Consider the following 13,329-nt stretch of genomic DNA (forward strand, 5'->3'; position numbering starts at 1 on the left):
GTTTTCTCCCTAAATGCTACGGAAACAGCGGCTGGCAGGGCCAGGAGAATAAGTGATTCAAAGGGGCTTTTGGAACCCGTCTCCCTCTAGTAAGAATGATTTTGTAATCATGCCCTAAAAAGGCAAAGAAAGACTAGATCTTCAAATTCTTGCTATGGAGGGAACATTTATCCAGGAAGCACAATGGGACACTGGGCTTCTTTACTTGGGTCATTTTGACAAAGCAGTTCCAGGAACAAGCCTACCACCATGTTCTAGGAGACTGCAGGCTGGCTTAGACGTTCCCCAGCTCCCATAGGACAAGTCCCAGTATGAAGAGCACTTTCTCCTTACAATGGAGCCCCACTAGAGCATCAGACAAGTCTCTCTGTCTTCCTGTCTCTGTTTCTCTTTCTTTCTTTCTGTCTGTCTCTCCCTCAGTCACACACACACACACACACACACACACACACACACACACACAATCACTCTCCCTTACATACCCTATATTTTTGGAAAGCATGGTACCTCCTCATGGATTTATAAAGCAAAATGGTTTTCTTCAGAAATAATTGCATTGCTAAAATTGAAATACCCAAGTATTTTCAATAGCGGGTAAATTGATTAGGTGACTAAGGAGTTCATCTGTGTGCCACCTTCCCAAATGCTTTGATCTTAGGAGACATTTCCAAGCTTCAGGGAGGCAGATTACTGTAACAAAGTTTAGAAGGTCAGGCCTTCCTCCTGCTGCCTGCACGAATACACCATATACAATGACAGTCTGATATAATGAAAATCTACCTTGTGATCTGAAATACTTAAAAGTGTAATGGGCTTGTTTGGAGGGTGGTTCCCCTTGACCAGAGGGATTTAGGCAAAGGTTGCATGACCACCCTGAAGGCCACTGTAGATGTGATTCAAGTTCAGAGTTTGATTAGAGGAGACGACCTCTAAGGTCCTCGCAATACTGATAATGCTGGGAGATTCTGTAATCCTTGTTAAGAGGGAGTACAAGATGAAAATAAATAAAGAGAAAATGATCTCAAAAATTCTGGCTAAAAAGGATTCACTTCTTCATCATCAAAGGACACTTTAAGGTTCCCTATAAGCTCTTCATTAAATAAAATAAAACAAGAAAATCCACAGATGACCAAGCAGTTACTGAAGATACAGAATTAGCTTCCTTATGTAAATTCTTGTGGGAACCAATCAAATGGCTCCAAATATAAATACAGTTTGCAAGAGTTAGCTGGTTTCCTGAACCGAAATCTGGAAGCCAGCCAAAGAGAAACTCAAACTACTGGGAAAGGACAAAGCCAGTAGTTGAACAACTTATGAACACTTGGAAGGAAGGAGAAGGCGTCTGCATCATTCCAAGGTCATCTATAATCACTCCTTTTCTTCTTACTCTCTTCGGTCTTAATTGTCCCATCCAAAGGCCTTTTCTCTACCCTCCTTCTCCTTGACCTTCGTCACTGTTGATTACTCTCTCTTCCTCGATAACCTCTCTAGCCTTTCAGGGCATCACTCACCCGTTTCTCCTCCTCCCTATCTGTCCACTCCCTCTCACTCTCCTTTGCTGGATCTTTAACTAGGTCATGCCCACTAAATTCAGGTGTTCCCCAAAGCTCTGTCCTGGCCCCTCTTCTGTTATCCTTCTATTTTGTTCCCAAGTCTTTTGCTTGATGACTTTATCAGCTTCCACAGATTCAATTACGATCTTGACGCAGATGAGTGGCAGATCTGTCCAGCCCTAGGCTCTCTCCTGACCTCCAGGCTCACATCTTCCAACTACTATTGGACATCCCAAAATGGACGTCCTGTAGACATCTTCAACTCACTATGTCTATGGATTTATCTTTCCCTCCAAAACCTCCCCTCGTCCAAATTTGCCTGTTGCTGTCCAGGGCATGACCATCCTCCCAGTCACCTAGGCTCACAATCTAAGTGTCCTCCTGGACTCCTCATTCTCAACTTTTCTATCCAAACTGTTGCCCAGGCCTGACATTTCTACCTTCATAACATCTCTTGACTATGCCCCCTTCCCTCCTCTGATACTCCAAGCACTCTTGTGCAGGCCCTCATCACCTCATGCCTGCACTATGCCTAGGTTCTCTCCTTCCAGTGTGTACATTCAGCTGACACACTGATCTTCCCAAAGTACAAGTCATATATACCCTTCTTCCCCTCGCTGAATAAACTTCAGGGGCTTCCTATCATCTCTACGATCAAACACAGAATCCTGTTTGCCTTCTAAAGCCCTTCATAGGGAGGGGCCAGGTTACAGCCCCTTCCACAGCTCTGGATTCAGCGATGCTGCACTGGCTTCCTCCAAGCCCCAGTTAACTCCCCACCTTCTGCAGGAAGCCTTTTCAAGTGCTCCTTAATCTCAGTGCCTCCCCTCTGAGACAACCTGTCTTTAGCTTCTTTGTGGATCTCTGTCTGCACCAGACTGGGAGAGCAGGATTCTTTTTTGTCTCTCTTTGTATCCCCAGCACTTAGCACAGTGCCTGGCACATAGCTGTTGTTGTTCATTCTTTGTTTTTGAAAAGGGCCGATGACTTCATGGGTGAGGTCTTGTGCGTGTGAATGGGTTAAATGAGGCCGAGCTATGAAAAGTCACCAGCCTCACTTCCTCCAGTCACTGAAGTCCATTAGTGGGACAAAAGTCAAGACCGGCACACATAGTAGGTGCTTACTAAATGCTTGCTGATTTGACTTTTTGCTGGACAAATATTTTTAAAATGTGCTCATTACCACCACGTCCTATTCCTGTGCACTATCCTCAGCGTGTTGGAAGAGCTCAGAGAAGGGATGCACCAGCTTCGGGGGGAGAACCCAGACGGCGAGAGAGATGAACACGGCGCCCATATGGTTTCCTGATGATTCTCTTTCCTGCTGTCCACTCTGCTTTCTGTCAACAGTAATGAAACTCATTCGAGCAAATGACATACAATAATGGTTTAATTAGCTACAGTGTCACGCTCCAATATACACCAAGAAATCACTTCCAGATGGGGAACATGAAGACATTTACGACAAAAAAACACCATCCTTTTATTGGAAGGAAATTTACATCTTACTTAGGTGTCCAATTTGAGGGCTCCAGAAGCACCCAGTTTGATAAATACAAGGAAATAGGAAACTATTTTACATAAAAGAAGACAAACATGTCCTTTATGTCGACTGGCTTTCTAATACGCCCGTGAATTCAGTATTTGGCTCTACTCTCTTACCACCACCATGCTCATTTTGAATAAAGATCCCGACCAGAACAAGACACACAAACCATCTGCCTTCACCCTCCAAGCAGCCTGGTTCTATCAGGCACCGTGGCTAGTGTATCTATAGCATTTCAATACAAACCATGATATAAGTACCAACATCTGGCAGAGTTTGCTGGCTCCCTCGGCTGATTGGCCAATAGTCTGCTGGATCGTTCCAGGGCGAGCTGACGAGCTTTGTTACACTTGTCTTTGGGAGAATATCTGCTAGTGAGCTTGCTCAAATGAACTGACTGCATGTGACAAAGTGGCGTGGGAGGTAGGGCGAAGCAGCTGCTGAGTGCTGATGTGCAGGCCAGTAAGCCTGGCTGGCTGTTTTTGGGTGGCGAAAAACAAGACCCCGACTAACTCATTCTGAAGTTCGAAGTGGAGGTCAGAACTCTCCATGACTGTTTTTTAACGCAGGATCCCACCACTCATCAGTTCCGACGTCCGAGCTATAGATAACGTCCCCAATCTGACTTCTCCAGCCTAGGCTCTTCCTGCTCGGTTGAGGTTTATTGATTTTTCACTCTAAATAATCCAAATGAAAGAACAAAGCACTGATCCAGCCCGAATGGAAGGCATCCCTTTTGGGAGATTGTAAATGACCAACATTATAGGCAGATATTTGGCTTGAACCACTTTCAAGTGTTCAGGATTTCCTTTCTTCCCTAAAGGATCTGGGAAATGGAGAAGAGTAGGCACCTGTTTAGAGTTAACCAAACAACAAAGCTGCCAAGGGATGCCCTCGTCAGCAGGCTGCTCAGAAGTAAGGGCAATGCTGCTGATCTACTGTTCTGGGCTTGAACATCAAAAGAGCCTAGACTGTGAAAAAAGTCAGGCTCCAGGCATGGGCCATAACATCGACATCAACTGTAAATTTAAGCAGCGAGCAATCAGCAAAGAATATTGTTTGTGATGTCTGAACTACCTCGAACATACAAGAGATACATTTTGGTTAAAGAGCCAGTGAGATATCTGTTTAAAGAGGGCTCTCCACACCACCACGACACAAAGCCCATCTGTAGTGTTCAGCTCGGGGAATGCAGCACTTCATCTGAGACCTACTGACTCTTGTTGGCCTGTCAGAGAGGAGGTGCTGGAGACCCAGGGCACTGAGGGGTAAATGCATCTTGGCAGATCATCCCAGAAACGGACCACTGGGAATGAAACGGCCTCACTAAATACTGAGAACTGGGACTTTCACAACCTGCTGAGTCAGCTAGCTGAAGAAACCACCTGGACACAGAAAAGAATCAGAGATGGACCGAATTCAAACCAACCATCCCAAATATGGTGGGAAAGGGTGGAAGGGAGATGCTATCAACTCCCAAGAAAGGAAGAAGTAAATTCAGTTGATGTCAGCTGAATTACCTCTCCAAAGCCAACCCTGTTACTAGCCTAACACCGCTGAAATTCGTCCATTGCTAGGTCAGTCCCACAGCAGTCATCTGTTTACCTAGCCTTTATGTCAAAATCAAATTATAAATATTCTCCCAATCCCAAATTTTCATGTTTCCCCATCAATGTCCTGCAGTCTAAGAAGGCCAGGAGCAAAAAGCCCCCTTAATTAGCAAGAAAGGATAAAAACCAATGAAATGAATTCAGAAGGCCAGAATTGGGACCAATGAAACACATCAGGGAAACAGGCTAACAGGATAGAACAATTAGTGGAGAGGGAAGAAGAAGAAGAAGAAGACGAAGAAGAAAAGCCTATTTTTTGATTTTCAAACTCGGGTATTCTCTGAATTTCTCAGAACTCTTCCTCACCCTTTCCCCCCTTTATAGGTCAGGTTGGCCTCCAGCTGATATCGGATGTGTTGCAAACAAAAGGCTGCATCTCTTCCTTCCTTCTCACATTCCCTCTGAAATATATACACCTGAATAAAGGACATAGACCAATATAGGTCACCCTTATCCTGCCATCCTTCTCAGAGGTGACCCCAAATTGGCTTCCAATAAAGTTCGGTAGTAACAGACATTTCACACTTTCTGTGGCCACGGGAAATGATTTCCTAATATTGAGGAGGAATCATTTTTCTCTAGGAAACCAAAGGGCTATTGTGTTATTATCTCTAAGAGCAAGTCAGATTAGTGAGAGAGAGTCCATGGAGATGGCTAGGGGCAAGGAGGGGCTGGTACAATGGGCAGGCTAGGAGGCCTAAAAGCCAGTTCTTTCAGACTAGTATCTCACTTCGTGAGCCCTTGGTGCTGTTTTCATTAGTAATTAAATAAGATGGCATTCCAGTTATGTATGTATATAACATCTGCTACTTCAAATTCATCTTAGGGATGGACAGCTATAAGGACTGTCTCTGAATTAATAGGGTGTGGGGAATGGGTGGAAAAGCGATGGAGACAGTGGTTTTCCCACAGTCCCACCTAGTAGGCTTCAATCCACCAAGTGAGATTCCTGGTTTTGCCTCCCACTCAGCCCAAGCCCCCTCCTAAGAAGCCAAGAGCTACTGGGGCTGAGGGAGGGGGGAGAAAGGGAGAGGAGATGAGCACAGAAATGGGAATGGGAAACACAGTTCTGCAACCCTACTAAGTAAGAATGTCAAGCAGAATCCTTTCCTCAGAGCAGATGTCTGTCTGCTCTCACAATGACCCCAATATATCCTCAGACACTCAGCCTCTAAGGGCCTGGCCCACAAGCAGAGGGACAGCTTCCTTAGAAGGCTGTAGAAACCAGACCCTAAGCTGAAAAAGTTGGAAAGAGCAGAGACGTAACTTGGCCAAATGGCGAACCCAGGCCCAGGCAAACCGTAAGATGCTAGGAAAGCTGGCTTGGTGAGCGGGTGGGCATATCCCCAGGAGCAACTGTCATTCCACATGCTCAGGACTCAAGAGATCCCTCCACCGCAGCTCCAAAGCACTGCCAGGGGGCTAATCAGATAGAGGACTCTAGAAGGAGAGGAGGAAAAGGCATTTTACTGCAGAGTTATCAATGGGCAGTTTCAAGGTAAGGAAGGTCTGGTGTTAGTTGGGGGGATGCCTAGAGGTGACATGCAATGAGTCCCTAAAAATGACACAACAGTGAGAAGCCGGTGGATGAAAATAAAAAGCAAACTTCCACTTTCTCTGTCTGAAGACTCTGTCTTTAGGAATTAGAGATGGTTTTGAAACAGTGCCCGCTAACAGGGTCCTGAGCAGTGGAAGACAGAACCCAAACCACGCTCTTCTTTTTCTCTCATCAAACCGGCTTCGTAGCATAGGGAAGGAGTCACCACACAATACGGCAAATGTACATTGACAAACCCAAATTTCCCAGGAAAACATGAGGGGCTGATGCTGATCTGAGAGCTGGAGAGAGGAGAGGCGAGCCCTAAGGGTCTTCCGAAACAGCTGCCTAGTGAGTGTTAGATGCACCACTCTCTGGCAAAGGGGACCCGGGCCCCTCTCCTGCTTGCTTAGAGTCTCTTTTTGATGAGTTTCTCCAGTTTTCGGATACGGGATGATTCTTGTTCAGGTGTCGGCGCTGTCAGGGACGTGGAGCCAGGACCCTCTGATGCTGACGGTGGGGTGGGAAGCCGCTGGCGGAAGAGTTCCAGCATGCTGCTCTGCTCGCTTCTCTTAAGACCCTGGGGAGAGAAAAGAGCCCATGACGTCAAGGTCCTCACACTGCTGAGAGAGGAGCACATGCCACCTGCACTAGGATGTGGGTTCAAGAAATGGCCTGGTGGGGCAGTTAGGTGGCTCGGTGGAGAGCACTGCTGAACCCAGAGCCCTGGATTCAACAGGACCTGAGCTCAAATCCGGCCTCAGACACATAATACTTCCTAGCTGTGTGACTCTGGGCAAGTCACTTAACCCCACTGCCTAGCAAAAAAAAAAAAAAAAAAAAAAGAAATGGCCTGGATGCTCTAGGCCAGTCTCAGGCCCTCCTTCAGATCTAAACACACTCCAAAGGGCTGAGCTACTACAGGGCATCAAAGAATCCTATCCTGTCCCATCCCCTCATTTTACAAAGGAGGAACCTGAGGTGAGATGAGAGGGGTGAAAGGTTAATGCGAGAGGTCAAAGGCTAGTAACAGAGCTGGGATTTGGGCCCCGGGGCCATGACCCTTTCTAGCATTCTTTCCTCTAGCTCATGCAACAAAGCTGTGGCACAGGCAAGGGAGAAGGAACAAAAGAAGAGGGAGGAAGAGAAAGGGAAGAATAGGAAAAAAGAAGGCAAAGAGGGACACGCCTTGGAGGGGCTGGGAAGGCCTGGCTCTGACCTTCATGTCCAGTATCTTCTGGAAGGTTTCTGTGTTGCAGTCTGTCAGGAGTTTGATGAGGTTGTCCACAAACACCACCAAGGGTTCGTGAGGGGCCATCACCACCTGGGCGGGGAGACAGAAGAAGCAAACAGTCTGGGAGTCTGAGGAAGGCCACGTGTCTCCCCAAGACCTGGCGGCCCACCAACCACCAGGAGTCACCACCACCGTCTGACACTTTCTGTGCCTGGGACACAAGTCCTAAAGGCCACAAACGGGCATTTATTTTACCGCCTCCACTTTTGCTCTTGGCACCTCACTGATCCTGAAAGGAAAAGGGGCCCACAAAATGGTCAGACCAAAGTTACATTATTTTCTTTTACTCTTGTGCAAATGGAAGGAGAGTCCTGGCTTTCATGTTTTCTTGTTTTTTAAAACTAAGAACACAAATTTCAATTTAATTATTATATATTACCTCCATGAAACTGTTCCTTTAGTTAAACAAACAAAAGAGAAACAGCAAATAATTGATGCCACCCCCTCCGGGTGCGCCTGTGTGTCCGTGCCTCTCTTTGAAGCCAACACCAGCCAAGCTTCACGTGCTATCCCACCATCTTCTCGCTATCCACCAAGCCACCACACTCATGCCCCCCCCATTTCTAGTTCTGACCATAACCAAACCAATGCTGCAGGGAGTCACTCTATGACCCTGTGGCTCAACTCATCTTCACCACGACTTTCCAACCCAAAATGTCCTTCCTTGGCCCCTTCTCTGTGCATTAGAATGGAAGCTCCTGAAGGAAGGGCCGGTTTCAATGTTTTCTTCTCAAGATTTAGCACGGTACTTGGCACACATCAGGCACTTAACAAATGCTTACTTCATCAATTCCTGTAAATCTGCACAGCCATCAACCCCAAAGAGTTAAAATTAAGCAAATAAGAGCTATACGAAACGGGCACAGACAGAAAACCTAACTGTCAGCAGAGTCCCCTGACTCCTGGCACGGTCTTTACATCCTCCAACATATAATCTTTGGCAAAGAAGCGCTGAGCTGGCTAGAAAGAGTCAGAGCAGTGTCTGCCCTCCCGCGTTTACAGTTTAACAGTAACGCCCAATTTTTTCCATTTTGTTCCAGAACACTGAACGTGAACTTTCCCCATCAGTAGCTTTGCCTCCCTAATTATGTTCCTTGGCCCTATGGCAGCTAAGGTGGTGCCTAGAGCAGTGGTGTCCAACTCAAATTGAAACAGATGCCTCTGGGTGGTATATTGATTTAGAAAATTACAAATTAACATTATCTATTTTGTATTGTATTTTAAATTATTTTGTTAAACATTTCCCAATTACATTTTAATCTGTGAGTTTGACACCCCTGGCCTAGGGGCCCAGTCTGAGATTACAAACTTTCTGGGGTTAACCCACACACCAAAAAGAGAAAAGGCTGAACAAAGAAAGTCACCTGCTGCCCGCCCCAGCTGGACTTGGGTCTCTGCTTGCTCGTCACCTACTTACCCGATCACTCCTGGAGGATGGCAAGATTGAGTGCCAGAGAAGGTACCTGAGAGATCATTTGTTCCAATCTCCTCATTCTACAGGAGAGTAAACTGAGGCCCAGAGCTGATTTGTCCAACGTCATCAAGAAAAGAAACAGAGGGGCAGCTAGGTGGCGCAGTGGCTAGAGCACCGACCCTGGAGTCAGGAGGACCTGAGTTCAAATCTGACCTCAGACACTTGACATTTAATAGCTGTCTGACCCTGGGCAAGTCACTAAACCTCACTGCCTAGCCAAAAAAAAAAAAAAAAAAGAAAGGAAAGAAAAGAAAAGATAAGAAACAGAGTTAGGATCCAGGCCCAGGTCCTCTGACTCCAGCTGGGACCAGAGGAGCAGCATAGTTCTCCAACACAGTTCTCCTCAGAAGAAACCACCTTGGGGGAAGCAGGAAGGAATGAAGGGGAAGAAAGGGTGTCCCAGAAGCCCGCAGCTGACAAAGGGCAGCTGGCCCCTGCTGACGGACACCGTGGCTGCAGGAATGTTGGGGGGGGGGGGGGGGTGTAACCATCACAACCACCGACCATTTTTTCTTCAACTCTCTCCTCTCCTCTAATCACAACCTGGTCGTCCCAACCAGTGGTAGATGGGAGGCAGACAGGGAAGGCTACAGTGTCATGCCCTTTTTCTGTGCTGTCAATGCCATTCTCCTAAGAAGCCAGAGTTTGCTTCAAAGGAATTTTAAAAGCTCGACACACAAGCCGTTCATGGCCAGCTTCAGTTACTACAACATTTGTTCTAGGATCGTTTCACCGGCCCCAGGTGTAGATGGCAGAGCAGCACTGTGAAGGAGCAGGTAACAGTTCGCTGGGCCTGGAATGCCTGCTGTAAACTAAGTGGGTCACTGATTTTCCCACCGACGACCTCATCAAGACATGCTATTAGTGTTGGCCGCACCACAGACCTCTCAGCAAAGGCTGCCTCATTACACCAGAAAATGAGGGCGGGAAGGAACAAGCCGTTACCTTGAGGATCATCTCGGCCCGGGTCATGCCCTTCACGACAATTTTGGTGTAACTGGCAGGCGCTTTCCTCACCACCTGGGAGCCAATGGAAGGCAGATCCAGGAGGACCATCTTCAGAGAATGGGTATCCAGCAGCAGCTGCAAGAACAAGAGAGGAGCCAGCCAGATCAGTGCCCAGCTCCCAGGCCAGCCCTGGCCACTGCTGGTGGCTACAGGGCCGCACAGCTGAACTCTAAGCACGCCTGGTGTCTACGTCAGTCAAACGGAAAACTTCGTGTAATAGGAGAATCAGCATCATTCTGCTGTTAGGTTTTTTTTTTTAAAGACAGTGTCCTCACCTCACCTGGGCTGCAAGTGTAGGGGCTGTTTATGGCCCAGGTCCACCAGAGACTGGCATGGGAACTTGGACCTACTGGTTCCAACCTCGTCCTCCTGGCCCTCTCTGCGGCTCCCAGGGGCTCACCACGATGCTGGACACTTGCTGGCATAGCCCACAGCAGCTCAGAACTCCTGAGCCTGAGAGATCTGCCAGGCCCGCCTCACCGGCAGCCCTCAGGGAGCATTGAGCTGGCTCAGAGCTGGGACCCGCATCCTGCCACTGCCCTACACTGTCTGCGTGACCTTCCCACTTGGTCCTCCAAGACTAGAAGGTGCAAAGAAGGCTGGCCCAGACTAGAGAAGGGCATTTCCTCACCTGGGACCCGGTCCCTCCCCCTGTGTTCTACCGGTCCCTTTTCCCTTTTCTGCTTCTTCCTGGGTCTCAATGGCAGAGAGGGCAGCTGGAGGAAAGCATGACATTCTGCAGGCTCCTTCTGGTGCCAGCATAGACAGACACAGAGTTGAGTCACGAAGACCTCAGATCTGGGGAGTAGTTGTGCCAAGCACGGGGGGCCCCCACAGCCCGGGCCTCCCCACGTCCCCGTGGCACCTTCTCCTCACCTCTGGTCTCTTGGAACCTCTCAAGGGCCCGAGTCTATCTCTCTGAAGCTTTTCCTGACTCCCCTCGACCCCCAGCTGCTGGTGCCCTCCCCCCCAAAACCACCCTCCCACCACGCTTTCTTCAAGGCAAGCACTGGGAGCTGGGCTTCCAGAGTCCTGCTACACACACAGTTAACACCACCTGCCTCCTGGCCCTGCTTCCAGACACCTCAAGATTGAGCAACACCGACCGCCAGCCCGAAGAGCCACAGAGACTGTGGACCTTCGAAGGTTCTGCTCCTCCCACCTACTGATCCTCTGCCCAGACTCATTCCCAAGGGTGGCATCCTTCAGCCCCCCTTACCTTCTCCAGCCGCCTAGGGTCACCCCGTCTCTGTCCACCTCAACTCCACACCACTAATAGCCACTCCCGATCTCTTTCCCTTCCCCGTGGCTCTCGCCTCGCCTCCACCTCCAGCACTCATTAAGCCTTGGCTCCCAGGGGTGACGCTGCATCTCTGGCCATCTCTTCATTCCTGGCTGCATCCTCCCTTATGCTCCTGACTCACTAATTGCAGGGAGGGTGTCAGAAAGACTCTCTGCCATGCGCTGTCACTCCCAGACTCTTTCCTGACATCACTCAGCAATGTCTCCCCCTTCGAGGTTCGCTGTATCTGTGTTTTCACCCAGCCCAGATCCTGTTGGTCATCTGATAGGGACCAGGACATGTCCTTCCTCTCCTTTCTCTGTGAGTTCAGTGCCCGGCTCAGTCTCGCTCTCCTACCAACGTGCCCTCTACCGCCCTCCCATGACCCACTCCTCCACTTCAGCACACACACAGGGGCGGTCACAGCCCACCCCTCCCACCTGCACGCTTCCATATTCAATGGCTGAAATTCCACGATCTGTTCCCAGTCTTTTCTCATGCCATTCGTCCCCTACCACCTCTCAACCTACTTTTCATCCTCCCCTTGACCCTCGGCAGACTCCCCGCCCATCCCTCCCGTACTGGTTGCACGCTCTTCTCCGCCTGATACACGATGACCCATCTTCCACTCCTTCTTCCCTTTTTTCTCTTCTCCTATCATGGAGGTGACAACCTCTGTCCCCTCACTCCCCCCACATCCAATCAGATGCCGCGTATCATCATTTCTGACCCTATAACGCACACCCCCGTTTATGTCTTTGCACGGCCACTCATCCGGATTACCAGCATCCTTTCGTCGTTGGTCTCCCGGCCTCGAGTCTCTCCCCATCCACTCCACCCTCCACAAAGCTGCCAAAGTGGTTTTTAAAAAGTGCACTTCTGATCTTGTTATGCCTCCTCCTCAATAAAGTCAACGGCTCCCCACTGCCTCTAGGATTGAATATGAACTCCTTTCCCAGGCACGTGAAGCTCTTCAGAACCTGACTTCTTCCGAGTTACAGCCCAGTCGTACTGGGGCACTTGCTGTTCCTCACAGATGACATTCCATTTCCCATCACCGCACCTTTGCACTGGCTGTTCCCCATGCCTGTAGTGTGGGCACTTCCTTCCCTCCTCTATCTCTTACAATCCTCAGCTTCTTTCAAGATTCAGTTCAAACTTTTAAAGGACTTTCCTAGTTCTCCCCCTCTTAGGCTACTTTGTATGCACCTCGCCCACGTCAGTTCTCATCTATGACGACTGGTTTTATCCCCAGTGACGAACACGGTACTTGGCACACAGGAGGTACTTCATTAGTGTTTGCCGAATTTGCGGAATTCTGAACGAGGGTGTGAGACGCCTGTGAATCCATCTATTAAGCTCCATGCACCTTGGTAAGGTGTGCACAAGGACAGCGAAGGCACTGAAAGGTGAGTAACTCAAACGTTTCAACGCTAACCCAGAAGAGAAGACAGACCAGGTAACATAAAAGAAGCCTGCTCTTCCTTTCTATGGAGGCTCAAGCTTTACAGCGAATCCTGAGTTCAGGCTCCATCAATTTCTTGGCAAAGCAGAGCCGGCTGAGATTAGGCTGAGCCGCAGTTTTGAATTTCACGGCCTTCGTTACGGCCTGGGTCACAACCTCCCCATAACAGGGTGGATCTGTTCTGGCCTCTGAGTCTCCCTTTGTGAACCTCCTGTCTCAGCTCCACAGAAGACACGAAGCACAGGCTGCTCAAGCCACGCGACCCACCCTCGGGTTTCCAAGGCTGGGGATTGTCTAGAAAGGTAAATATGGGCCGGATGCAACGAGGCCTGAGAATGGCAAAAGGGGCCACCGCCCTGCTTCTCACCCATTTCTCTTGATTCTCCTGCTAATACTTGGTCTCCCTAGCACCACTACAGCTATGTCTGCAATCTGAGAAAAAATTAAATAGGATTCAAGAAGAGTTTTCTCATTTATGAGTGAAAGTACAACTGACTGTTCATGCTACTTAATCAAATTGACATCCCTCACCCACACACCTCACACCCACCAGGATGGCT

The 13,329-nt window shown here is 48.7% G+C and overlaps 1 protein-coding gene across 2 annotated transcripts in view; it reads right to left on the bottom strand.

The window, feature by feature from the left end:
• Positions 1–2,925: 2,925 nt before the first annotated feature.
• The window catches only part of VPS53 (VPS53, GARP complex subunit), a 135,176-nt gene continuing 124,772 nt past the window's right edge, over positions 2,926–13,329 (bottom strand). For both annotated transcript variants that reach the window (XM_027861786.1, XM_027861788.1), the window contains exons 20-22: positions 9,960–10,097; positions 7,466–7,570; positions 2,926–6,826 (exon numbers count right to left, since the gene is read on the bottom strand). In XM_027861786.1, coding sequence (XP_027717587.1) covers positions 6,656–6,826; positions 7,466–7,570; positions 9,960–10,097 — 414 coding nt within the window. In that variant the 3' untranslated portion in view covers positions 2,926–6,655. The remainder of the gene's footprint in view (positions 6,827–7,465; positions 7,571–9,959; positions 10,098–13,329) is intronic.

Source organism: Vombatus ursinus, unplaced genomic scaffold, assembly GCF_900497805.2.
Source record: "Vombatus ursinus unplaced genomic scaffold, bare-nosed wombat genome assembly UNPS02014768.1, whole genome shotgun sequence".
NCBI lineage: Eukaryota > Metazoa > Chordata > Mammalia > Diprotodontia > Vombatidae > Vombatus > Vombatus ursinus.